Raw genomic sequence first — 27,913 nt, forward strand, 5'->3', positions numbered from 1 at the left:
GTCAGTCCATCCATTTATTTGTCCCATTGAGCACACATGAAAGCACAGACGACCAGCAGACTTTCAGGTTTGATGACATGATAAATCATTATATTACAAGCTCGAATACAAAGTGAAACAGACTGAAAGAGTGAACAGTGTGTAGAGATGCCATCCTGTAGCTTTTAAATCAGATAACTGTGGTGATGTTGTCTTCAGCGAGTTCTTTACGGTACAAAAGAGATGCAGGAGTTCATGGCTGTTTTTCAAGTCAAAGGTAGTTCTCTTTGATTGTAGGACACAGCTCGTGGGAACCCATTCTCATTGCTGTGGATAAAACAAAAAACTAATCATTTTGGTTTGGAATGACCTGCAATATAAGTGAGACAAATTAAAAACACTGTAGACAATTGGCTTTACTGACTTGGAAAAGGCACGTTCTAACAAAATATAAAAAATAAAAAAAAATAACTGAAATGTTTCTTGTGGTCTTTAGTTAGCAGAAAATGTCAATAATATTGACAAGGGGTACTCGAAGCAAATAATGGCCATAAAGATTTGAATCTTATACGAAACTGAACACCTAATTGTGCAATTTAATCACTACTGAATAAATGAAATACAAATGAATTTATAGCACTGAAATATTTTACATTGAAAACCATCTATATGAATATACGTGGTCAATGACAGTCAATATCAAATTGTGCAATTTCAAAAACTTAATTTACAGTATATATATTTTTAGGATTCACACATTCAGACAGATAAGTTATATATTATTTTTAAAAATTTAAATTGTTCAAATTCAGTAAGCTCAATTTGGATCCAAAGAATCAGGTTGCTTGTGCTCAGATCGGGATGTTCTGATCTAAATTTTGGTGTCTGATTGATCAAATCCAGACTCTAAAATTCAAGATAAGAAATTCAGATCTGAAAATACTGGATACCAAGAATGAACAATCAAGCCTGAATCATTTTACTCGTCACGAGGAGTAAGCCTGTGAAAACAGCTGACTGTCATCCAGGGGGGAGCTTTCTAAGGTCTGGTGGAAAAAACCTAATAATGTAATCAGGGTTAAAGTCAATAAAAGTCATGATATCTTGGCCTCCACTATTTTGACCATTAATTTTTTAAACTGGCTCTTGGAAGTCCATCAACTTTATGACTGTGCAGCACTAAATTACCCCTTTAATGAATGAGTGTAATCATCGTCCAGGAAATTATGTTCCTAAGGAGAAGAGTCACATTTTAGACCTAATTTTGGAGTAAAGCTTGAAGCAAAATGGATGGAATCATTATGGAAGAACATGTAAAGTATCCTGTTAAGCTTCAAGAAGAAGAAGGATCTTTGCTCTGCATAAAATACACTAGACTAATCTGGGCTTTCCATTACAGTAAAAGGGGTTTTAAGTAAGCTATAACCTTCATCAGCCATCTGTGACTATGAGAAATTACAGCAACATTGGGCAAAAGTTGTGACTAACACATGAAATGGTAGAACCAGGACTCGGAGCGATCCACCAGACAGGTTGTCCACTCTCGCAGTGTCACCTTCCTGTTCCTGTTACGGTCACATGACCTGCAAACACAGCACAGTATAAGACATGGTGACCTCATAACATGGCCCCGCCAGACAACAGAGCAACTGCAGAAACACATGCATCCACTCATACTTTTATGAACCCATGCACTTGTTACATGCACACACAACCATGCAAACACGACATGACAGAGTTGTATAGATACGCACAGAGATGGTATAAAGACATATCCACAAGTATGGAAACAATTGCATTGGGGCTCTTGAACAGCCATTGTCTTTTAGTTCACCCTGCAGTGTTATCTCTGAAGGGTACTCCTTCAATTTGTGTTAATCCATGGGCAGCGGGAGACACAGTGGGTAATAAACATTATCATTGCTGGGAATGGCTTGACATTGACACAGCCAGCCCTACTCCCACAAAACCTGTCACTGCAGACTGGCAGAGAAAAGGGGGGTTGGGTGGGAGTATGGAAGGTAGAGAAAGGAGGAGAGATGGAAGGATGAAAGTATGAGACAAGAGTGAAAACGAAGGAGGGATTGACAGAGAGTGAGCCTGAGGATAAGTCTATTTGTAGGAAAGATGAAAGGAAAGTAGGAAGCGCAGAGGGGGAAAAGAAGTGCTTCGACATGGAGGAGGAGTAAGATGATGGAAAGATGGTGTGGCCATGAGACTGGAAGGGAGGAGGACACAGGAAGCGTGTATTGGCATGGAGGATGAATGGATAGATGGCGTGCAGAGAGAACAGCATGGTGGGAGGTGCAACTTGGTCACAGAGCGGGGGTGAAATGCATCGCGGTGTGACATTTTTAACCCTTGGTGTTTCAGTAATTAGCTGAAAAATAACATATTGCAAGAGACAGAAGGTTCACATTATGAACCTTTGTGCGACATGAGGTGATGGTGATATGGACATAGTGAGCAACACTGTCCATACCTTGTTGACCCCTTAGTCACCTTATGGTAAGTAAGATTTTACCTACTTATAAATAGGCCATGTAATCATAGATTTTTTTCGTCCCATGCTACATACTAAATTTGAGTCAACTAAGTTTGAGTCAACTAATCATACAGTTTGCTACTGTTGCCCAACAGCTAAAATCTTGGAAGCAGCCTTGTAGCATTAGCTGCTGGAGGTGAGACTGACTGAAAGAATGGTGCAGCACAGTGCTCCAGAGGCATCCTCTTGTAATGCAGCTTCCTCAGGTCCCTGCGGCTCAATTTGCCGTCTTTGTTCTTGTCCAGTACAGTAAATCTTTGCTAAAGAGAGAAAGGAAGAGAGATAAAGAGAAAAGAGGCAAACTGTTACAACTTATAATTGTTTCTTTACTTTACATCGCAATAAATGAAATAAACATGCATTGTTAGCCATGCTTGCAACATGGGTCTAGGGATGGCAATGTCGGTCTGTTGGTTGGCGCACCACTTTAGGCAAAACTGAAAAATCTAAACAAACAAGTATTAGATGGATTGCTATGAAATTTGGTACCGACATTCAGTGTCTTCAAAGGATGAATCCTAATTAATTTGGTAATCTTCTGACTTTTCAACTAGCACCATCTTCTGACTTTTCAACTAGCACCATCAGTGGTTCACATTTTTAATTTGTCCAATACTTTTAATACATTTTTGACCAAATACTTGCAAAACTTGCCTTATCTGCGCTCTGTTTAGCGCTAATTAGCAAATGTTGGCATGCTAACATGCTAAACCACAATGGTGAACATGGTAACCATTATACCTGCTAAACATCAACATGTTAGCATTGTCATTGTGAGCATGTTAGCATGCTGATGTTAGCATTCAGCTCAAAGCATATTTTTATCCATGCTACAGTTAACATTATTGAAAGACAAAATCCTTAATCTAGGAGGAAGGCACATAGAGTTGGAGATGTATGAAGTACCACAAAAATAGTCTCATTCCAAAACACTGTATATCATTTTTCATATCATCATAATAATGCATGAGTTTTCTTTTAATTCATTTGAGGCCAGGAGGTCAAGGTGCCTGGAGGATATTAAGTTATCCCTCTATTCACCATCTTATTGAATAATTTAGTGATTATTGACCAAATACTATTTTTTACATGATGTTCTTAAGAGCCCTGTCTCATTATGTGGTTGACCACACCACAAGCAACACAAGAACTTGCCACTTAAAGTCGGCTGTTAACATTGATTTCTCGCTAGACAATCCATGAAGCGCAATTTGTATACTAGCACGATGATGGTGTCTGGTGTCATAAACAACTTTATGTTTAGTGTTAGGTTACACTGAGAGTGAAAGTGATCCCTTGGTATCTTTTTCTTCCGGCTATAGTTTCTTTAGCATTACATTTTGTTGTGGATATTGATTTAAATTGCATTATCACTAGCTGAGGTCATCGTAAATCATAAATCATGTCTACTACTCTACAATCATCTTCTCCCCCTTGGATGTAGACTTTCGGTGTCTGTCACTCAGTCCACTTAGGCTCACTTCAAGCGTGAAGTTTCAGCTACCTGTGCCAGTTTTGTCCTCTGAGCGTGGCTGAGGCAGTTCTGAGGCAGGGCAGCAGGTGTGTAGGACTCCCCATGCGACTCAGGAGCAGAAACCAGTCCAGGAGACGATATGGAAACTGGCTCAACTCCTCCTCAGTGCATTTGGCCTTGGGGACTGATCAAGAAGGATAACAGAGCTCATTTTACAGGCTGTAGTGCACAGTGGAAAATGTGCGTAATATCTAATGCTGTGTATGTTTACCCAGACAGGGTCCTGTGTGAGCCAGTCCGGTGCGGCGTCTCTTTCTGCAGGCTTCTTTATGCAACAAACACTCATTCCCATATGTCTTTCCCAGAACACTGCACACTGGTGCCCTCTGCCTGATTGCATGAGCCAGTGCCCATATGCAAAACTATATGTGAGGATGGATCATTCAGCGTGCACACTTGGATTAAATAAACTGCTGTACTTTATGAGTTCATCCCAAAATCTACATCTTTTTTTTTTTTTTACATGAGCATAATTGCCAAATCCAAAGACAGTGAATAATCAACTTCACATAAACATAAAGGATACATTTGATTACATTTGCTGGTCAAAAACAGAAAATTATCAAAATCCCAAATAGCCTGTTACTTGGTTTAAATGCCATGAGGTGTTTACCATGGACAGGACTGGGGACAAACACACTTGGGGACGAGGACTCCATTTTCCTGAACTACCTGGCACCAAGACCCCACTGGACTATGGCATTTCAGCAGCTCACAAAGCTTTTCTGAAACATTAAACAACTTTGTTACTACATGGTCTTTCTGGTTCCTAGTTTTACTGTGTTTTTTTTTGCCTGATTACAGGCCTGCTTTGATGACCACTTATTCAGCTTTCAGTACTGATTAAAGGTATTTCAGATAAGCGCATCATATAAAATGCCTCATAAAGGTCTATTTAAGATAATAAAATGTCATAGAGTCATGGATGAAGAAAAAAAACAAGTTAGAAGAGGAAAAAGTAAAATAAAAGAATGATGGCAGGACAATGAATGATGTGACAACCACCTTAATCTCTCTATAAGAGATATATAACTGTCATGCAGTCAGAAAATGGCATTAATCCACTGTCTTGTACGTTAAAGTCTTACCTGGCTCTACTCTGCCAATATACGGTCTCAGGCTCTCCTCAGCTTGTCGCTGTCTGCGCTGGGCTCTGCCTCCCTGACACACACACACACACACACGGATACAATTTTCTGAAAGTTCCCTATCAAGTTCTAGGCAGAGCTGAAAGCACGAAAGGATCATATGTTTTTCCTCATGTCATTCCAGAGGCATGCACTAAACTCAGGTATAAACTTGTCTTTCATTGTCTTACAAGTTTGGACTTAAACTTTGGATCATCCTGTGTCCTCACATGACAGTAATTTCTGTTTTCATCAATGTGATGCATCACAGGTGAAGACCCTTAATCTAAATAATCAAAAAATGTCAGCCTCTTGAAGTTAGTGTAGTGTAGATGATAAAAAACAAAATGGCATACGTTCTGCATCTCATCCATCTGCCCTCATATGTCCCAATTTCAAACTTATATTTAAGAGAAACTTTGTAGTCGGCGCCAGGTCCACATCTGCCCCCAAAATCCTCCCAGATCAGATGGAAAACAGGTGCAATGCTGATTCAAAATACTGAAGCCACACTTCCATAACTCAGGAATTGCTGTTTTAACACTTATCGCAAAACAATCCTGATGACTGGAATGGCAAACAGGTGAGGGAAGACTATGTGCACTGAGTATCGTACAAAATATCCATGTGATCTTTTACCATTTGTTTATAGTTGCAACCGTGGTTATGAAAAATTCTCAGGTCATAAAACAATAATATAATTATCATTTTTATTAAGGTTTGTGCCCAACTAGTTTGTCGTTTTTAATGCATATTCAGCGTTATTGTTCTCATATCCACATGCAAATTGACAAATTTAGGCAGAAGCCACAGACAAAGTTAAACTTACCATGGCTGTACAAGTGTGAAGAAGGAGCAGAAACAAGACAAAGGTCAAATTCAGGTTCATGGCTGAAACATCCAGTGGACTACAAGAGGAAATTGACAAATTTCAGGAAGAAATTATTGGACTAATTCACTCTGATCTTGCAAACATAGCTGTGTTTGCTATCTCTGTGGAACATATATGAGACTGGCAAAGAAACATCAAACATATTTGTAACTATTTCCAGCAGCATCATCCCTCTAGATTTACCTTTCTTGATAGCAATTACATTTGAGTTAAAATCTAAAAAATAAATAGCGCTGAAGGACTATCAGTTTACCCAGATCATTTTTTCCCTTCTTTCTTCTATGGTGTCATTTACCGACTATTACTCTATTTCCAGTCATTCTGATAATGTAGCTGGGAAACAAAGCAGCTCATTGAGTCTCAAGAAAACAATCATTTTCCATCACAGAGGAAACAGAGGGTTGAATTACACTGACAGGACATTCAGCTTCCAGTTGAGGAAGTTATTACAGTCTAACAAGTAATTTTCTATCCCAGCTGCTGCTTGAAAAAAAACATCTTACCTCTGTCACTCCTTTCTTCTGTTGTTATTCCCTTGTTAGTGTTCTTCTTCTTTTCCTTGTTGCCAGATACCTTTTTCTGTCCGTCTACCCGGCTCCTCTGGAGGTGTATTCTTTTTACAGCCCTCTTCAGCAGTCTTTACTTTTTCTTTTCATTTGATCCATCTATTTTTACATTCTTGCCTTATCTGAACCCTTCCTCTCTGCTTTCCCCTGTCTGTCTGACTTCTTCCTTTACATTAGCTCCTTGATGCCTCTTGACGTTGATTGCAGCTGAGTACACAGGTATCTAAACTCAGCGTTATATTGTGCAGTTGAATGTTGCTGAGATGGAATATGGGGAGAAGTACAGGACAGCTGTACTTGCTGAGAGTGTGAGAGTAAAAGAGAAGGGGGTGGGGGGGTGGGGGGTGGGTGAGTTTTTTGGGAAGTGGAGTGGTTTTCATTGAAGCTGGCACTGGTCCCCAGGAAGATTTACAAGCAAGAGAGAGCATATGGACACACTTCTTCTCGCTCTTACACTCATATCTCATAAAGAGAATGAATGTGTGTACACATAGGACACTGAAAATATGAACTGTCAAAGGCAATAACAGGGAAAAGGCTGCTCTCTAGTGGTTATGATGGTCAATAACAGTTTCACTGTATGCCTGGTACAAATTCTGTGGTAACAAAACAGGTAAAATCACAAAATGTATTTTAAAGCAAACAAGTTATCTTTCAGTCTGTTGATTTTTTTTTCTCCTTAAAGGTAGGCCAGAGTTTTATGAACACTTTTGGTTTTAAAGTTGGCTTTTTGACTCAGTTCCCTCTTAAAATATTTAATGAAACCATGATTTAGTTTAGTTTAGTTTATTACTTTCTTTGACAGGGACAGTGCACATTAATAACATTTCTGAAAATATGCCAGAGTTAGCCAGAAAGTTTTCATCTGTAGCCCATAGGGGGATTTTCCCTGAGTAAGCTCCTCTCGTTGTATGGAAGACGTGCTGAATATTAAATTGAAGAGAAAACACAATACAAAAAACATGAATTAGTAAAATATAAAAAACAATAAAATATATCTAGGAAAAAGAAAGTGGGTGTAGCCATGATCCGTCCCTGAATTTAGGGACAGTTTAGGCAGATTATATAGGAAAGTTTTATTACCTTATCTTATTACCCTAATTGTAAAACCATGAATTAACCTAACTAAGGTAGACATGCTTTTGTGTCACAAATTACACCATTACCACCATAACAATATCTGCTGTTGGGCAATCATATCCTTTAATATAAAGTCTACAGAGATAATAATAGCCTAATAAATGCTTAAATCAGGTTTTTGTGCAACATCTGAAGGCGTGACTCTTAACTTATTCTTAAGAATGCATGAGTCTGTAATTTCTAACATAACAGCTTTGAGGGAGCTTTGAAGCTTGTTGTGACAGCATGGATTAATTCAAGCTGTCACAACAATAAATATGAGATTTAATAGGCTGCTGCAACTTTAGGCAGCACTTTCTAATAAGGCACCCTTACCGTTGCAACTAATGGCTTTGTTAATGGCTAATAAATCATTTTATTTATAATATGTTACAGCTCAGGTATAAACCATTAAAGAAAGAAAGCCTTTGGTTGCTATAAAACCCTTTAGCTGTTTAGTTAATTATGTAGACAGTTTGACTGGCCAAAGGGATTTTTCACAACCTGGCAACCCAATTGTTTATCTTATTAATGGCTTATAACTGACCTATAAAGCGTTAGTAAATGGTGCTATTGACCCAAAAGCCATCAGCTACATGACTTATAAACCCTTTATAAAGGGTGCCTCATTAGAAAGTGGTATTACCACTACTAGCCTACTGCTACAACTAACAGCAACTTTCTATCAGTGTTACCTCAGTGGTGGAAGAAGTATTCAGATTCTTAAAGTACGAATAACTTTTCATGAGCTCAGAAAAACAGCAGTTTTCCAAGGGGGGATTTAAATAGTTTATTTAGCTAAAGAAGTAGGGGAAGTATCTCAACCCATAAAGGAACACTTAATCCTTCAATTTATCAGAAATAATTCCATTCAAAATCACCAAGTTTGGAGATACATGGTTTTCACCGGACAGGAAGGGTATGAAAAATTGTAATCTGAAAAGTAACATCCTAACTGAAGCTGTCAGACACTTGCAATGGAGTAAAAAGTTAAATATTTCAGTTTAATATTTAGAAGTGTTGTAGCATAAAATGGAAATACTCAAGTAAAGTACAAGTACCTCGAATTTGTACTCAAGTAAAACACTTGAGTAAATTTACTACGTGAGTAAAAATTCCACCACTGCTGCTATTACTGACTAATAATAAACAGAAGGTAATAGCGTTAGTGCTTTATTGTGATCTACTTTCACGTGCAGAGTACCACAATACAACCCTGCACGCCTCTGTAGTCTGACGTCACTTCAACGGCTAGCTGGAAGGCTGTAGTTTACAAGCTAGTTTGCTTTCGGTGAACGGAGCTACGACTGAAGCCACACTCCGGAAAAAAACTAATTGAATCAGCACTAAACATACAGGCGACATCTTTAAAAAAAACAGTACACAGATGTAGACAAACAAGCACTTCGAGATTAGCATGCAATGTCACCCTTTGAGACCCAGGTGACATGTACACGCTCCGCCCAGCTGGAAGCGAGAGGACGATGTCGGAATGATAAACTGCTATGGGAAGTCAGTCTGTACGTTACCGAGAGGTTGTTGCCTGCTGCGGTTACTTTATTTAAAGGACTAAGTTGTTTTGTATGAGGATTTCACATCACTGACATGGCCGAATTTTGTTTACGTTTGCCCGCCGCTTTACGGACCGTCTTTTTCAGTCGGTAATGCTCGGTATCATCAGATGGTCGGTGTTGACACTGTGATAGTTAAACTAACGGCTCCGTGGTACAGTAGCTTCGGGCTATTTTTAACGTTAAAGTGGAAGTACTTTGTGGAAATGCGAGCAATTCCCAACATTTTGCTTATTTATTTTGTACAGGACTCGACGTAGTTGATTTGGTTGTTACAGAACAGACTTGATATTATAGCAAGCGTAAAGCTTTTCATTAACCTTGTGTAATGACTGTTGGCTGTGGGCTAGTTGTGACTTCATGAATGAATGTTAACGTTCAAAGTCTGTTTTAAACGGATAGTGAAAGACTGCCTCTACTTTGAACCATGTTGTTATTTACAAGACAACGAACAAGTGGGATGTTTGCTGACCCATCGTTGAGGTTGTAAATATGCATTTAACGGCATAATTCAGGTAAGTGCAATCATATTGTACATGGATCAGGTTACATACGTCCTATTATGATTGATAGGATTGATGATCACATGATGAGAAAACAATGAAAGTTACCGTGTCAGCAATATTGGGTGCCTTTATATAGTAATAAATCTCCTTATTTCTATGTTTGGGTATGTGTGGGTACAGAACATTGTAGTTACATATAGTTTTAAAATTAAACTGATGAAGACAAACAACCTAAAAGAGCCTTTGATGAGGTTGCCAGTAGTTTTTCTCTGTGCTGCCACCCCGTGAAGCAGAAGATGCCATGTTTTCTAACGTCACAGCATCACCCCCCACAGTCATAACATGCCCTGGAAAGAGTCACTGTAGCATGAATGAGGATGACCAAGCCTTTATGTAATAAGCATATAAAATGTAACTTATTATATAACATATTATTACAATCAATTGTGCACACTGATCTCATGATGTAGATAAATTGGAAAAATCTTGCAGGATTGCTGCTTGACACGTGTGTCACCATGTCACACAGTCTCTCTGTATGGCTCAATGGTTAATGAAGGGAACTCAGTCTTGTTTCAGATACGCAACTGAGATGTGTGTTCCTCATGCACGTGTCAGGATTAAAGGGTAACTAAAGATGCCTCACGCGCCTTCATGCTCCACTCAGACAGGAGTTCAAATTTAGCCAGGGTTTTTATACCATGCAGTGCAGCCTCACATATTCATATTTTTATACCACAACTGAAGTTGCTGTCAGTCAAGTCTCATAACTGTGTGTGTGTGTGTGTGTGTGTGCGTGTGTGTACCATTTTTGGCTGTGATCTATTACAGCCGCAGACAGTGCAAAGCGCCATGGCATCAACAAGCCAGTACACGTTAGGATAAGGCATGACTGACTGCCCTTAGTGTAAGTGAGATGGACACTCCCCCTGGTGTTCCAGTGTTTGGGTGGGGTTGCATTTACACACACACGCACACACACATGCAAACCATGTGTGTGTTCCTCAGGCACCTGTTGGCATAGGTCCTGGAGCGCCACCTTGGCTGAGGGTGTGTTTACAATCTGATTCCCCCCAACAACAGCTGAATGTCTCCACTGTGCGCCTGTCTGCTGAAAACCCCCCAAATTGCACTTCAATATGTTAGGGTTTTTCCAGACTGTGTCTCTGTCGTCTGCCTGTCTTTATGTGTACCCTAACCGTCTGCGTCAGTGTTGTTTGTATTCTAGCTATGTGTGAAGATACACATTATACACATTACCCCGTGCATAGTAGTCATTCCAAGACACTGTAAAGCCCCTTAAGGGCAACCTTGAGACCAACAGATAAGATGTTAAAGTGTACTTGCATGATGCTAAAAGTGATTACTTCCAGCATAGAGAAATACTGAGTCATTTGTATGATAATGCCAGAAATTACGGACTCCCTCAGTCTGTAATTTCTGAGCAAGGTGAGTGTTAAACAGCTCCTCAGACTGTCAGCCATGAGCTGTCTGTAGTCATCCTTTCCAGTGTTGTATTTACTGTAGGCCTATATTGTCATTTCTTTCTGATCTCATTTACTGGAACAAAACGGACATGGCATTTCTCTCTCATTCTTGTTCCCTGTATTTTTTCTGACTCTTTGACTGACTATAATTCAAAATCAATGAGGGATCTAATAGCATAGTCTTAAAATATGTGGTTATAGTTTTGTGCATGTTTTCATGTGTGTGTTGTGGTGCTGTGCTCAGAGGCTAGCGACTTGATGTGACTTTGACTTTCCCCTGATCCTCCTTGCCCTCGTCTCTCTCTCACTATGTGGCCTATCACTAGAGCTATACTTAGCCACGCTTATCAGTTCTGTCATTCCCTTAGTAAGACCACAGATGTTTAAGAGCTTGGAATAGCTGAGTGTAGACACAGGATCTCAGATGGACTGACACAGGGTTAGAAATTGGCAGGCGCTTGGGGCAAAAATGCCCTTCAAAGATCAGGAAATGCCCTTAGAATAAAAAAATACTGGCGGCCAAGAATGTTCTAATATATAGGAGTACTCTTTGCATGTAAACTCATTCACATTTTGCTTTACGATTGATTTTCATGTGTCTGTGGCATGACTGTGGAGTTTTTGACAGGGTGATTGTTTATGGTGCATTTGGGTTAGAAAAACAGATCTGAAAACAACCAAAGATGTACCCTTATGTAGTAGAAATTTAAAAGGCAGCATATTACTAATACTACAGCATCAGTATGACATAAACAACTAATATATTAAAGTAAATTAGGGAAAAAAGGTAATTTCTCTTCCTCTGGCAAGTCCTGCCCTGATTTGTGGAAGGTGGAGTATGACGTTAAAGTGCTTTGACATTAAACATTAAACTTTTTATTTAAATTTTTTATCAAGACTGATAAATTTACAATCACCTTATTTACGCTGATATGCTGCACAATTTTTAACTGCTCTGTTATATCAGATTGTAGGTTGTATACAACTTATGTTTTCTGTTCTGTACTTTAAGAAAGCAGTACTATTATATGGAATGGGTTGAGTGCCTGGGAGTGTTTTTGTCAGTTAATGAGTCAGTCTGCTCTTTTGCTCTAAATACTGTGTTTTTACAGGTGTCATTATGAACAAAATGCAGGGTGGTTGGAGCAGATGTGTGTCATTATTGGCTTGATGATGATATTTATTGTGAAGATACAATGAGCAGTGGCTGAAATGTCCGAAGTCTTTTACTCTGTAGACTGTAATAGACCTGCTTCACATTTTGACTTGTCATAGCAGGAAAAGCACAGATGTTACTTATAACATTAATGATGGCTCTGTTCCATTCAAGTGTCTCAGTGAGCCAGCATGCATAATACCAGGACTCTTAAACTGAAGCAGCTAAATTTAATCCAGCCACCATTCATTTTATTATTGATACCTGTGACATGTCAAAATGTCTTCTGTAAAAAGGCCTACTGTTGACAGTGCTACTTGCCCTCTACAATAAAAATAATGGTTTTAAATAGCTTTGAATATACTGGAAGTATGTGTTATATATTGTACAACCCAGTAATCTTTCAAGGCTTTGAGTCTAGTGATAATATAGCATCTTTATGACATGGGACAATGAATGTGCTGGAAAAAGTGAGCTGTGGTTTGAGGGTAATAGTTTGCTTTTTAACATCTCTGCACAAACACTGCTGAGTCACTCTCACTCATAATTTGTGACCTGCTGTAATCCGCATGCATCTGTTCAAAATAGGTGTTTTTCTCAGACATGATGGCTTGTTTCCAGAGCACTGCCCAGTTAATGAAATGTTCTCTGAGTGTCTTTTTTCTCATGTTACTGAACCAGTTTCATTTGGTACATCGCCTCTTTTTGGTCACTTCCATTTCATTGTCGCCTCTAAACTGGCATTTCGCCCAGGATAACATAGGATATTTCTTGTGACACACCTGTAAAGTTTAAGCTCTGGATCTGATGGCTGAGGTGTTGTGAGACTATAGTGATATTTGATTCATTACTCATAACTCGTTCAAAGCCAAAAACAATTGCTGTTCTCAAATGTCAGTCAGTCTATGCTGTCACCTGCACAGACGTGAAGTTGTTATTCAAATACTTTGTTTGCATGGAAGGCTCAACTGCAGCATCTACCATCACCACACAGTGGACTTCATTGTGTTATGGTGCCTTTCTGTGTTCAAAGCAATTTACACAGCAGGGGTATATCTAGCCATAACCACCACTAATGAGTCAGTTTATCCCATAGAACATATAAAGATGGACGACATGACAGCTCCCCAAAAGTGAAGCCAAAACATTTTGATCGCCCCCTGGTGGCTGGTTGCAGTGTAAGACATAAACACTGCCCCCTCCATGTTAGCGGATGGGACATTGGCCAAACTAAAAACTCAAAGTACACATCGTTTCTGTCATTTTAGGTAGTTCTTATGCTGATGTTCAAGTGTTCGTTTTTCAGATAAATTTGATTTTAATTACTTATTTGATGCTATAAATACAGGGTTTCATGTCATGATTGACAGCTGCGCTCTGCTCGCGATTGAGTCAGCCAGGTGTGTGGGTGGGACCTCGATACCGCGGCTCCAACCCCCCGATCATTACTGCGCAGACTCTGGCTCCAAATTACGTCAAAAGTGCAAGATGACAGCTCCCGTATCTGGAATATTATGGCTTCATTACAGTCTATGGGGAGGAAGTGGAGACGCGTCGTCCATCTATATAGACAGTCTATAGTTTATCCCAGAAGGTTCCTGAGGTGAATAGAAAAGTTACTTTATTGTATCAGACACTCTTTTAGTTTCATCAGTTTACTTAATAGCACTCAACCCTGTGAAAAATTGGACACAAAGAATGGCATTGGATGTTAATCATCAACTGTGGCCTTATTTGATGTGAGGAGGCCTTTTTCTCCCTGGCCTCATGTGAGACTGTTTGCTACATACTGTACAAAAATGTGCTGCCTAAGGAAATAGTAGAGATTGGGGGAAGCGTTAAGAGAGACAGCCTGATAGAGTGAATGGAAAGGAAGGAGGCACAGGAACAGAGGGAAGCTGGGCAGAGAGGAAGTTGACCTAATGGCAGTGTATTGTCTATTCACAGAGAATAAATCCACTAGGAACATGATCTATTAAAAGCTTATTATTTAATCCATGTTTCATATTCAGGGCCTTAACCCAGACTCTGTGTCATGGAATGCATTAGGTTTGTTCTCTTGAAGCCACTCTCTCACCTCTCATAAGAGGCCTGTTTTGCATTGGCGATAAGGAATGAGTCAGAGTTAGCATAGGTTACATTAAAACAAATGCCCAGTAAGCAGCACGGATGGTAGATAAGCTGGAGATATCTCAAATGAACTCACATGTCAGTGTGAAGAAGAACCATTGATACAGCAGAGAAAGTGATGTCATTTTTCTGGTATCAAAAAAAGCTTGGGTAAAGGGAGGCAGTTGCTGAAATGGCCATATACTCTGCATATGACTCTGAGTCCTAGTTTGCTGTGTAAATGTTTGTGTGTGTGTGTGTGGGGGGGGGGGGTGTTCATGAGTCATGTGAGAAAACATGCTTATAAAGGATTTATTTTTCACTTAAGGGGGCTGTAATAGCTGCGCATAATCTTATACATGTGCCTGTACTTTTTATGATTAAAAACATGAATTTTTTCATGCATCTCAAAAATGTTGTCATGCACAAGTTATTTTCACTAAAGCTTTGTTTTTTGTTTTTTTTTTCATATCACGTCTGACATCATACAGAGAAATTAACAGTTCAGTCTTAATAACAAATCATGAAATATGCTTTCACACATCTACTTTTTCAGTGACAGGGTGGAGTTCCTTCACAGTCATGTTATTTGTTGACAAGGTTAGATCAGGATTTTCGCCATGGGATATTTTAAATTGAAACCAAGGCTGTATGCATAATTATAGAAAAAAAAGATCTCATTTGATAGTTTAATCATGATTGTTAGGACTGCAACTAGACGTTTTCAGATTGGTTATTTTGTGGGTTGGATCAGACTCCATGCTGTGGGCATGTGACACTTATAAACAGGAGATATTGAGGAACTGGCATTACTTGTATGGGTGCTGCTGGCACCTAACAGAAAATGGTTGACTGAGTGGAACCAGTGTGCTGTCAACCATGAAATGAGTAGGGGAAATTGAATTCACACTGAATCTTTATGAGAACCACAACTAATTCCTCTTTACTAGAGTCACTTTTCATGTGCAGCTGAGTACTAGGCAGGATGTGTTTTCCTTTATTATCCCCTCTGGTGATCTCATGACATTAGAGCAGCAGCGTGCGCACAGAAAATTGCTACTTTAGCTTGTAGATACATTTTCTTTTGTCTGGAGGGATTATGTGGCTTTAGTCTTTAGACTTTGTACCATATTGTGGATAAATGATCAGATGTTTCCTGCTATAAATAATCTCTTTTGCACTGGAAATGAGTCTTTGTAATGTTTTTCTTTTCTTATTTTGGTGTTTTCTTCCCCTCTCCTCCCCTCTCCTCTCCTCTTGCAGCACACTGAGTGGTGCTCCTAAAAGAAGCCCTATCAAATATTAAACACACCCATAAAGGCTCTGTTGTCTCCACCCACACACCCATCGCCACACACGCACACACACACACAGAGGCACACATGCAAGGAGAGAGCCAGGCAGTAGACAGATCAACCTCTGAAGTGTCTTCCTGTTCCTGTGCTCTACCTTACTTTCAGTTTAGATGATGGTAGAAGCAAAGTGCAGAGTGACTTGGCAGGATGTAGCTCTTATCTTAATGATTGGACTAGTCAATATAAGTTCAGTGAGTTAAGGTAATACTTTCTAATCTACTTTTCTGTGGATGGATTTATGTGATGTGATGTGTCTGTATGTGTCTGTGCTTGTGGTGGTCCAGTATAGTGCAACATGCAATGTGTTCATACTGTAGTTCTTAATGTAGCAGGTTGCCACACCTTAACTTTCTCCACTTGTCTCTACTCACTGTTTCCTCTGTTGGTCATTTCATCTTCCACAGTTAGTGTACAGCATTACCAAACCCTCTATGCTGTCTCATTGGATTAGCATCTCTAAGCATCAGTGCAGCTCAGCCCAGTATTGCTTTCACTCAATACACATTAGCCTAGTGTCAGTGTTGCTTTCATCCCTGTCTCATTCTATTAGCCTGCTCTAATGGCACTCTGTTAATCTCTTCAGGGAGAGAGCTATGGCCAACTACTGCCCTGTTCAGATGACTGGCCTAGTTATTACTTTGCTGAGACATTGGACTCCAATATGTAAATGAATATGTAAATGAAGCTGGTTTAGATTCAGTAGGAGGTGAGAAAGTCATTTGGGCTACATGTGATTGGCAGGTTATATGAATGTTAACTCAGATAGCCCTTTTTTATTCAAAAGCGCTTTGCTTGTTAAGTCTTACTGAAGATTCCTTTTGTTTGCATTTTTAAACTCTGTAGTTAGTTTTGGAAGCTATTCTGAAAATGTAACTATAAGGTACCAATTACTCCTCACAGTAAATAGTCAGACACAGCAAAACTACCACAGAGAAAAAAATAGTCACTCTCTGTAGATTATAGCATCTTTCAATTTCTTCTAATGGAATGATGAAGTTTTTGTTTGTTGAAAAATGAGACAGTCCAGAAAATGTGTCTGAAACAAATTGTGTTTATTGCAGACAGAAGAAAGGTCAGTAATGTCTGACATTGTAAAACTTTGCACACCAGTAATGTTTTTGCAAATGTGTGTTAAAAATATCTTTGCCTTCAGGGTTTTCCTCAGGAAATTGTTTGCAGATGACTGTCTAAACAGCCACACTCATTAAATTTCTGGCATTTGCTGAGTGAAATAGCATTGCTCTTTTTTGCTGAAGATTAATGTTTTACTTCATAAGTGTATTCCCTTTTTGCGAGGTGGCCCACCTCTGCTATTAAAGACTGTTTTCAAAAATCTGTCTGTTCTTTTAAGCTATATTATCCATACAATGATAACTAACACACAGTAAGTTTGACCAAATCTAAGGGATTAAGTCTCTCAAAGTTTTCATACTGCACTAAAATGAATATAAGTAAATAACTGCGGGAAAGCAGAGAAATGCATTAAAAATCTAGAATAGTAATGCTATTCTTTGGAAAATAGTTGGCAGTAATGTATACAGCAATTATATAAAGTATACAAGTCATCAATAGCTGGTCGGCAATACTACCAGTGAGGGACTCTTGGTGTTGCCCATCTTGTTGAGTTTCAATTTCATTTTTTGATCTTGTATACTGTTTTCTTTGTAAAATACTATAGAAAAGGGGATTGCTTTTTTGTAAGTAATCTCTTACTCTGTATCCTTCTCTGGGGTTTCCACAGTCTAAATAAAGTCAAATAAAATTCTCCCCTTATCAATCTTTCAAAATTGAATGAAGGAAAGGTAAGAGAGGAAAGAGGGATGTAGCCGGACATGCTGCTATGTTAAGAGACGGTGTTGAGACTTTGTAATGATAGGGAACTATGAGCACTGGGAGATGGGGACAGACCGGCTGTGGGGATTCACAGCAGGATAGGGGATTTACTGTGTGTAGTAGAGCACCTCCATTCATGCGTAGCCCCAGTGACCCAATAGATCCTAGCCCTCGGGCTGTCGCATCCTATCAGCATCCATCTTGTTACTCCTGAAAAATGAATCTGTAGTGTGTGTGCATGTGCAGTTCAAAAGTAAAAGCTGTGCCAGAAGAGTAACGAATGACCTTACTCTCACAGATTTGATTTTTCAGCCTTCCTGCATCTCTGCCAGGTGCTTTCTGTCTGGCTGTCCTCTGAGTCGGAAATTAAGTAAGGCCAAATAGCCTCACTGGCAGACAGTCAGAAAGCTCCCATTCCCTGTACGGCAGAGAGTAAGAAAAGATGTCATCTCACTTTCCTGCTCATTTCACACACAGGGATCACTGCAGAGATACTAAGTTGCAGGTCTAGCAGAAGATCTCTCTGTGGGAAAAGTCTGCCTGAAGTCCTGAAGTCTCACTGTCTCTCCCATTGTAACTCTATTTAACAGTATCTGTCTGTCTCTTTGTCCATTCCTCTTCTCTTTGTAATCCTTTTCACTCCTTTTCCTGCTTGCTGTCTTCTCTTTCTCTTTCTTTGTGTTTTTGTGTTTTTCTAAGTCTCTCTTAGTCTCTCTTGAGACTGAGAGGGGAGAAACCATACATGCCCTGGGGGGTGATAGTGGATGTTAATCTTGGCTGTTAATCTGCTCCATAACACAGACAAAATCTATAAAACAGCGAGGTTTTGGGACATCGAGATAAAACATTTTTTTGCTGTTGAACAATTCTCAGTGCAGTGAAGCATTCAGACCAGAAAACAAAGATAAATGTAATTATGTAAACTATCTCCGTAGACCTCAATGTAAAACCAGGTTAAAATGAGATCAACAGCACTCAGAGTATTAGAGGGTTGTTAGAGGCTTTCTCCTGTTGCAGTGTATACAATTTGCTTTCCCTATAACATAATGTTTTCATTATATAGATGTATGATTATAACCATGACTTAAGTTGGACTGTGTCTTCCTGTTTTCTTTACATTTTTCATTCCTTTACACTATCGAGGTTTCATGTGTTGTTTCATATGCAGTACAGAGCCTCAGAAGGCACATTGCTGGCCTTGGTTAATATGGGGTTTAGTGCAGGCCTTGTATTTGATGTTAGTGAAGCTCTGGGATATTATTTACAGTACTATACTCTGGGGGGAGGTGGAGGCTTTCAAATATGAGCTTTTGACAGATGGCCTGCACGGTTCACTGCCCTACCTCTGAATGTGTGTCACTCAGTTAGGATCTTGTTGTTTGTTTGTGGTCCTCTTGAGCTGACCTGTGTTTTTGTACTAGTATTGGGAACTAGCTGGGTATCAACCATATTGTGTCCATATCACTGAGTAACAGAAACGGGTCTTTTACTGTCATTTGGCAGTGCTTGGTTCTTGATTCTTTGTCTTAGTTTCTGATTCTTTGACAAGATATTTACTCATTCAATCATAATTTTGTGAAAAAGTGTTTATTTAGGCAAACGCTTGTATGGTTGTTTATGTTAAGGACAATTATACACTGATGCATGTGGCAAGTTTGGCTTATTTTGTTGAATTAAAATACATTTTTGTAGACAAATTTGTTTATACTCAGCAATGTAAGGTAATTTAAACAGCATTGTTTTTGGCATTGGTACCAAAACTCGGTATTGTATGGGCGCCAGTATTGAAAAATCAATACAGCAGGCAATACCCAGCTTTTGCTTAAATATAGAGAAAGTCATTGTCAAATACTATAAATGTTAATTGAAAGATTTAATGACATCTCTCTTCTCTACCAATGAGTTCTTTGGATTTTTTTAACTTCTTTTCATGATCATACTAGGTGAATTATTTTAGAGCGCCTGTTAAATCAGTGGGCCTTGCATATTTGTCTTATTACTTGCTGTTACGGTAAATACAAAGTTGAAGAATAGAAGCGTTGGATGTGGAATTTCTTAAAGGGAACATAAATAAAAAACAAATAAATTCTAATTCAATAAAAAAAATCAGCACTGCAGACAGATATCTTCCAGTGGCTGGGTGATGAGTCAGATGACCCAGATGATGAATGAACATTTGTCACAGCAGTGTGTGGATTTGGATCTGCCATGCTGGATATGAATGAAACTTGAGAGGTTCTGGGGCCATTGACAGTAGCGACAACCCCTAATCTAATTGCTACCCATTAAACACACATAGACACACACAGTCACCACCCCCTCCCCGGGGGCAAAGAGGCTTTGGTTGCCCTGCCTGCACATGTTGACCTGATTTTGTGTGTGTATAACTGTGTTTTTGTGTTTGTACCCATGTGTGTTTATGAAGCAGATTAGGATGGTGGCATAGCCAGACACTCCTGTGGCAGTGGCGAGTGTGTCTCTTTGATTGTAGACACGTGTGTCTGTGCATGGGAATGTGGGGCAGCGTGGTACAGAGTTTTTCCAGAATAGGAGACCCACATTGTAGCACAACACCCCTCCCCCGCCCCTTCAAAAGTTGAGTGGTTTATTGCTCCAGTATCTGCCTTTGTGCCAGTTTGTCAAGCGATCCACTCACATGGGAGAAACTGCTTGATCTACTATGGAGCAACAATACAGCAGGCATTTCTTAAAAGTTAATTGATATTTGTGAATATTAATATTATTTGATGCAACAATAGGTTATTTTCTATTCGAGTCAAGTCTGCAAACACAGTTTTTAGTAACTGCTTTGCTTCCTCATGCAGATGGGTCACTTTCTGCTAACTGCACCAGCCATCTGGATCTCAGTAACTTTTCTATTCATAATCTTCCAGTACTAGACAGATGGATGTAACACGCAGGTGCACCCCCAACACATGTACACTTGTCACATGGCTGATTGGAATTGAATGAATCTAACAATGAGTGAAAGGAAACGGCCCTGTGTTCTCCCTCCATTGGTTTTACATGCTGTACATCCTCCATTCACTATTCACAGTATGCTGGCCACCTTCCCAGAGCGGGTTTCCCCTTGTCCCCCAGCCCAGGCGTTGTCTATCCATTTGCCCATTCTTTTGGCCAGGCATGTTGGCGCCATATCCTCAAAAACCAGTGCCAGCTACAGGTCATGTCATGTGTGAAACTCGTTGAAAATGTTAAAACTCATTATTAACTTCTCATTAAGAATGTCCTGTTTGTTCCTTTTATTTACCCTTCAATTTTGGGAGATTTTATGCAAAAATTACCTGTTTTTAAATAGATCATGACAAGCAAACAACTCTGTTTGCTGCACTGAATATAGTTTTGTAAGTTTTTGCTGTCTGCTTTGAATAGAGTGACAAGTACTTAGAATTACTTACAATAAGGAAGAGACTTCAGATTTACCATGTGTAATTGAATTTGTGGTAATTAAGCCATGTACCAGTTGCATAAAGACAGAGTCTCATTTAGCCTTTGCGTTTCTCACATGACCACGTGAAAGCATCAAGGCAGACTTGCCGTGACAAAGTCTCAAGTCACCATGTAAGCTTGCCAGATTAATCCCTAAAGCTCCTCACAGTCAGCGATCTTTGAAAAGGAGACAGACATGCAACCACTGCAGCAGGTGGACAGGACTACCCCTAGTATTATTACTGTTTTTCATTACAAATAATTCTAATAACATTATAGATAAGAGCATATGTCCACATGTGTGCTTGTGTGTCTGACTGCATTTGCTAATGTGTGATTTTCATCTACATATGACTTTCTTCATCACTCAACCTCTAATGGAAATTTTCATACTAGTGTTTTTGTCATCGACAGGAAAAAAAAATACTGCACTATATTAACCACTCAAAGTAAGATAATGGCATTAGTATTAGTGTCATATAGAAAAAGGATTAGATTGCAAAGTTTGAACCAAACAGTATAGTCAAACACAAGATAATGGATATAATAGACATTTTACTTGTGCTTGTATTGTATATGGAGTGATTACTTTGTATTCAAACATAAAGTAATGGCTGTATCGCTATTCTGGACAGAGTATGACAATGGTAGGACACAATATAAGTTTGATTCATTTTATTCATTTATTTATCTCCAGCATCATAAGAAAAGCTACACAATGTGGCAGCTGTTGGCATTAACAAAGAGTAACGAAGGACTGAATCAGCCTATAAAGCTGTTTGTCAGTGTCCCAGGTCAAATCATGTACACTTAAATCTAATCCTCTCTTATTCTGTCTTTCTGTCTATTCTTTCCCCAGTTGTGTGTGATTCCATGCTCCTCCATGCCTTTTGTTGGCATCTAATGGAAGAAAAAGCAACCATCAGGTCTGCCATGGTATCCAGACTGCCTAAATTTGGAGGACGCTCCTCGACAGGTGGCGCTAGCCCCTTGTCTAATGGTTCCACACAGCCAGCCACCCCTACCCAGGATGGTAAGATCAATCCCCCAGGAACACACCCAAATGGCGTGATCCGTGCCTCTGCTTTTTCCCTGAAGTGGAAGAGAGATGAGGGCACAACTCCCTCCAGCCCCACCACCCCCACAAGTCCTGGGGACGGAGGTGAAGACAAGGCTCGGACACAGCTTCCCTCATTGGCAAAGGAGGTAAAGAATAGCTCTGCAGCAACGCCCAAGATGCAGAGGTCAGGTTCTTTGATGGTAGCTGTCTCCAGTCCTAAGGCCATCCCCAAGCAATCCTTGAAGATGAGTCCCAAAGTAGGGATCAAGCTAGGCCAAAGCCAACTGAATGGAGGTCCTAAAATGGGCCATAATGGCTCCAACATTCCTGCTCGAACAGGGTCAGAGTCCCGCCTTGTGCGGCCAAGGTTAGGCTCCAGCTCTCCCAGAAGCAGCTCTCAAGACAGCCTGTCCCAGTCCAGTGACAGCCTGAAGACCTTGGCACTGGACAACATGGTGCGTTCGAACAGCTTCACTCACTTCAAGCAGATTCCCTCGCCCACCAGCCAGCCTATGACACGGTCCTTCTCCTTTAACCGGGCTGTGGAGCTAGCCAAGCCTCTGGCAAACACTCAGCTACGGCCTACTCGGGGTACTTTCCTCAAACCCCCTCAGCTGAGCAATGGAAGAGTGGGTTTAGGACTCGGAGGCCTGAATGGCAGCCTTGGAGGTTCAGGAGGTCTAGGTGGAGGACTTGGAGGACTTCAGTACAGTAGAACTCCTCCAGCTTCCTCCTCTCTGCCCACTCTCTCGATCCCTTCAGCACCCACTACTCCCAGCGCTCTGAAGAAGCCTCTGCTCCCCAGTTGTGTGCTGACCAAGTCATTGGGCAGCAGTGGGGGGTCTTTGGGGTACAGGCTGGCTCGATCCGGGCAGGCAAAGCAGCAGAAGCCTTTTTTTCCAGGTAGGGTCAAGGGGGATATCAGACCTTTAGCTGCCCCTGAACATGGAGGGCTTTTAGGGAAAGCAATAGACATTGAGCTGACTGGTGAGGCTGAAAAAGCAGACTCACACAGTGACAGTGATGAAAGCTCTGGAGATGGAGGAAGAAAAGGAGGAGGAAGTGGTGTGCTTAGACAGAGCTCTGGCCAGGCAGCAGGAGAGACTCTGGAGGACATGTCCTTATCTTCTGCCTCATCTCTAGACAGAGGCGACATCAGTGAAGAGTTTCTAGATGACTTTGACAGTGTGGGAGATGTGTTCAGTGTGGGAGATGTGTTCAGTGATATGCCTGACAACAGGAAAACTGGCAGCACTACTCAAACCTGCCTACAAAGCTTTCTCAATGAGACCCTTGACTGGGACACAATGGATCTGGCAGGTAAAAAACTGAATTGAAAATGAAATTCAACAAAATGTTTGTGTTACATTTGTGTCAGTTGTTCAGCCTTGGGCTTATATATCTTCTGCAGGACATAAAGAAGAAAGCCCTATGCAGGACTCCCAGGGACCACTGGTATTGTCTCCAGAGCGAAGTGATGTCCCTCAGGCTTCATCTGTGGAGCTCTCGCCCTCCAACAGCTCTGGTGGAACCTACATGTGGGATGAGGATGCTCTTGAGCCCTTTGGGGGGCCTGGGACACATCCATGTAACAGCTATGATGACTCAGAGCTCAACAGCATGGTGAGTCCCAGTTTCCAGCTTTGTTGAATTTTGACATAAATGTGAACAATGCAAATAAAACAACCTTTTTTAATTTGTCCTAGAATCGAGTTTTCACTTCTGCCCACTGCTGTTTTAGGTTTCAGGAAAAAAAAAATCTAGAGGGAAATGAGTAACCATCTCAAATTCACTTGTTTCAAGAAAATTCTTCAGCCAAAAAAACTCATATTAACTGTATGCATATGATGTAACATGAGATACTAGCTTACTCAATTTGGAGTCTGCCAATTTATATATTTTTTAAGTTATCAGTGACAAATATGTTGATTTACAGAATGAATGATGGGATCAAGTATTAATGCAGGACTTTTTTGTTGTGTCATTACTTACATTTCCCTTAATAGGCGGTTTACCTTATTCAGCTAATATACTTTGAGGCCTTTGCCTAGCAAATATACTGTACTTGTAGGTTTTAGGCTAGCCTTCTGGTTACAACTTCAGGCCTTTTTAGCATGACATGGTACATGCCTTAGTCCATTAATCAGTTCCACTTTTAAATAATCCCAGCTTCCTTTTATAATTAGGGATTAAACGAGCAGAACAAAGGCTGAAAGGGAAAGCAGAGTCTAGAGTTTTTTGCCAGCTCTCACTGCCACTTTCATGCCAAGGCTTCTCTCTCCCTGAGAGGAATGCTGACCTGGCCACCAACTGTGTGTTAATTGAATCGCTGGCCTTGCTGTGGTTCTCTATATTCCTGTACCAAGGCACCTGATCTCAGGAATGCCTAAAGAGTTTAAATGAGCTGGATTAGGAATTGTATAATAAGCTTTGTGTGTTTACTACTTTAACCATGTGATGTCGACACAAGCTTCAAATCAATGAAAAAAAAGTCTTATCTTACAATGATGAATCTGTAGCAACTACCAAAGCAATAAGAAAAGGAGGAGAGAGTCGTGTGTGTGCATACTCTGTCTGTATGTGTACATTGCTGCTGTCTGTACAAGCACATGTGCCTTAGCCATGTGTATCTGAGTCATTCAGCATGTTTTAAGGAGTGTGTGTGTGTGTGTCCATGTTTGTGTACTAGATTAGTTGAACTGTGACCATGTGGGAGATTTGTTTGATGTTTTGAAAAGGCAAAGTGTTATTGACATTCCATAATAGCAGACTGGAGACAATGGTTCAGACTTCAGACCATAGCTTGTGTATTTCGCCATCTCGGGGTCCACCTAAATCTATGTACTTTACTGTATATGCATACAATATTCTAGATAACAATGCTTAAATCTTTACATCATTAGAGAATAATCAAATACAGATTAGAAAATTGTAATCATTCCTAGAAGAAGCATATTCTACAGATTCTTTGTTTTGTGACACAGGATCACAAAGAGTTCAGAAGTACAAAGTGCTCTTCACATTAATTGACTGCACTTCTTGATGATGTCATGTAATTTTGTAATTGAAATAGTGCAAAATGCTATTTTTATTCTATTCTTCAGATTTAAACTGCTACAAGGCTTCTAGATTGTGTTTAACGAGAGGATGTTTGTTCCCTGTGTAACTGGAGGCTGTTATTGCATCAGCGGTAGCCATCATTCCTGACCTTGGCCAATGCTATGAAACCCAAGACCACTAGAAATCTGTTTAGAAATGATTGAATGCATGTTTAAGGGTTGTGTGTAACCTTCCTGTGAAACACGTGGAAAGAAAATCTTCCCATTACCTTATGTTGAATGGCTGCCAAAGTAATCTTGAGTATGGTCATGTTGCACCTCTCATTTATAGCTCAACTCTTTCTGAACATATGCAGTGTGGGCAGTAACATCTCTTAGTGAGGTATAAATCTCTGCTTAGAGAAGAATGGAATAGTGATAGTCCTTGCTGTAAGAGAGGCAAAGGTCTGATGATGGCTGTTGAGTGAGTGGGAGCTAGAGAAAAAAAACACGAGTAAAGAGTTTTATGGGTAGAACCAGAAAAAGAAAGAGAGAGACTAAGTGACTGATTGGTCATGTGTGAAGATCAGCTCTATGGGGAATCTGCCATTGAGATATTTAACTGAGCTATTTGATTAGAGGAAATGAGCCCACTTAGTGTAAATGATGAAGTGAGCTCTCTCTCTATCCCACCCCTTTTTCTGCTATTTTCTTTCCATCTGTTTGTGTCTCTCTCTTACTCATTCTTCCCCTGTTCACTGAGTAAATCATTCCTCATAATGAGCAGAAGAAAACCACAAATATAATCCTGTCACAAAGCAATGTCTGTGTCCAAAATGATTAGTAATTCTTTCGGATTTATCCTGCATATCTATGTGGCCTGTAATGACAAAGTTGAGGCATCAAACAGTGTATATCACAGTTTGTTAGTTAAAGCTTCTTTCTTGGTCTTGTCTCAGAAGGTAAAGCATATGAAAAGCCTCCTGCCCCGAATTAGATGCTGGAGAAAAAGAAATGCAGGCCCAATCCTAATGATATATAAAAAGGCAAGGCATGCAATCATTGCAAAAATAGTGCAACTGATGTTCATAGCATTTATGTAATCAAAACTCTCTCCCTGTTTGTTTCTTGTTGGTATGAGAGAATGGATGAGGTATTCCTAGCAAGTTTATTTTGCCATACTGCAGTGGCGTGCTCAGTCCACTTGGAGGCACTGTGCATCCTTAAGAAAACTGTGTGTGTGTGCTTGCCAGTGTTCCTGGTTTGTGTGTCCCAGTATTTTTCTGGCTATATATGGCTCTATCTGCATTCTTATGCCTCTGTGCAAAATCAAGAGTGGGCTACCTGAGCTGATAATAACATTCCCATGATGCACCATGCAGCTCTGTACAGTACCAGCTGTATAAAATTGGCATTGTGAAATGGAGGGCCACCTCTCACAGTGACTGTTAATGTTTCCCCGTCCTCAGCACAATTCATCATGCAGTGCAACAGAGCTCGATTTCTGTTTTAAACGGTTTAAGTATTTTGGAGTACTTGAGATTATTTATTTTATTTTGTCAGACAACTCACAAGCAATCATAAATGTATAGGATAAGAGGAAGAGCTGAATCTGAAAACAGTAGGAATTCACACGCTGATGGATGCTATCAGCTATTTACATGGGGGTGGACACAATCTTAGCAACACCTGTGCAGTGTACTACACTCCAGTACAATACCACTGCCATACATATGACCTCTGTGAAGCTTCAGAAGGATGGAATTCATAGTTTGGCTGTAGTTTTTGTTTTGCCATTGATTGCTTTATATTGTTAAATATAGTTAATATTTTGTCCCCCCTTTGTATTTGCCTCTCAATACTAGGACTTACCAAATATTTGGTCCACCTTAGATATAACAAAATTGAATACATTGAACATAGCGACTATGGCTTCAAAATGACCATAGAGTAGAATCATTATATCTCCACCAGATTCTTATCAAATGCATTATTAACACATTAACTGTCTCAATGTAGCATTGTGTGCATTGCAGGGTTATTATATGGTACTATTGCATTACATTATCATCACAATTTATCGTTTCATCTGTACATGAACTCAAACTTTATGGTCACATTTAAATGGATGAGTAACTTAGAGAATTAGCTTAGTCAAATTAAGTTTGGTTGTAGGTGTTTGGAAGGCCCTGTTTCCTTAAGAACTGTTCTGTTCTGATTTCATTATCCATTTGTCTTAGAGTTTCTCTCATTAGAAGAAATATATTTCCTTTGAAATTACAGCCCAGTGTCCCTTCTCACAGCATGAAACCTCGGATGGAAAACGCCTGCATGTGTACCCTTTGGCTCTTATAATTCTTTCAGTTCTTATCCTTCAACTCTTGGATAGCTGGCTGTTTAGCACTTTTTTGTTTCTTCTGCAGACTTTTTCCAGCCAAACTCCTGGTGGTTCTGTAATCCTTTGTTTTCTGCCTTTGCTTCCTCAAAGATGCAGAGTTACCGCTGCCGCTTATCCTTGATTTATTTATTTTGCCTCTAATTTTAGGCTTTTGTGGAGCCAGGTTGAGACAGGTCAATTCATTAGTG

The 27,913-nt window shown here is 39.9% G+C and overlaps 2 protein-coding genes across 5 annotated transcripts in view; one reads left to right on the forward strand and one right to left on the reverse strand.

Moving 5' to 3' along the window:
• On the reverse strand, window positions 1-6,935 carry sparcl2 (SPARC-like 2). Its single transcript, XM_044215368.1, is given in 10 exon segments — window positions 1-306; window positions 1,468-1,562; window positions 2,672-2,784; window positions 4,029-4,099; window positions 4,102-4,182; window positions 4,270-4,388; window positions 4,672-4,783; window positions 5,147-5,219; window positions 6,015-6,093; window positions 6,581-6,935. Coding segments are annotated over 9 exon segments (780 nt in total). The 5' UTR covers window positions 6,075-6,093; window positions 6,581-6,935; the 3' UTR covers window positions 1-250.
• Window positions 6,936-9,001: 2,066 nt separating this feature from the next.
• The window catches only part of ccser2a (coiled-coil serine-rich protein 2a), a 53,325-nt gene continuing 34,413 nt past the window's right edge, over window positions 9,002-27,913 (forward strand). Inside the window, exons 1-3 of one of the 4 annotated variants that reach the window (XM_044214184.1) lie at window positions 9,002-9,282; window positions 22,089-23,609; window positions 23,701-23,912. In XM_044214184.1, the coding sequence (XP_044070119.1) occupies window positions 9,255-9,282; window positions 22,089-23,609; window positions 23,701-23,912 (1,761 nt within the window). In that variant the 5' untranslated portion in view covers window positions 9,002-9,254. Of the gene's footprint in view, window positions 9,283-15,072; window positions 16,148-22,088; window positions 23,610-23,700; window positions 23,913-27,913 lie in introns of those variants that run through there. The other 3 variants (XM_044214185.1, XM_044214181.1, XM_044214183.1) reach the window with 3 other exon arrangements.

Source organism: Siniperca chuatsi, linkage group LG11, assembly GCF_020085105.1.
Source record: "Siniperca chuatsi isolate FFG_IHB_CAS linkage group LG11, ASM2008510v1, whole genome shotgun sequence".
NCBI classification, from domain to species: Eukaryota; Metazoa; Chordata; class Actinopteri; order Centrarchiformes; family Sinipercidae; genus Siniperca; species Siniperca chuatsi.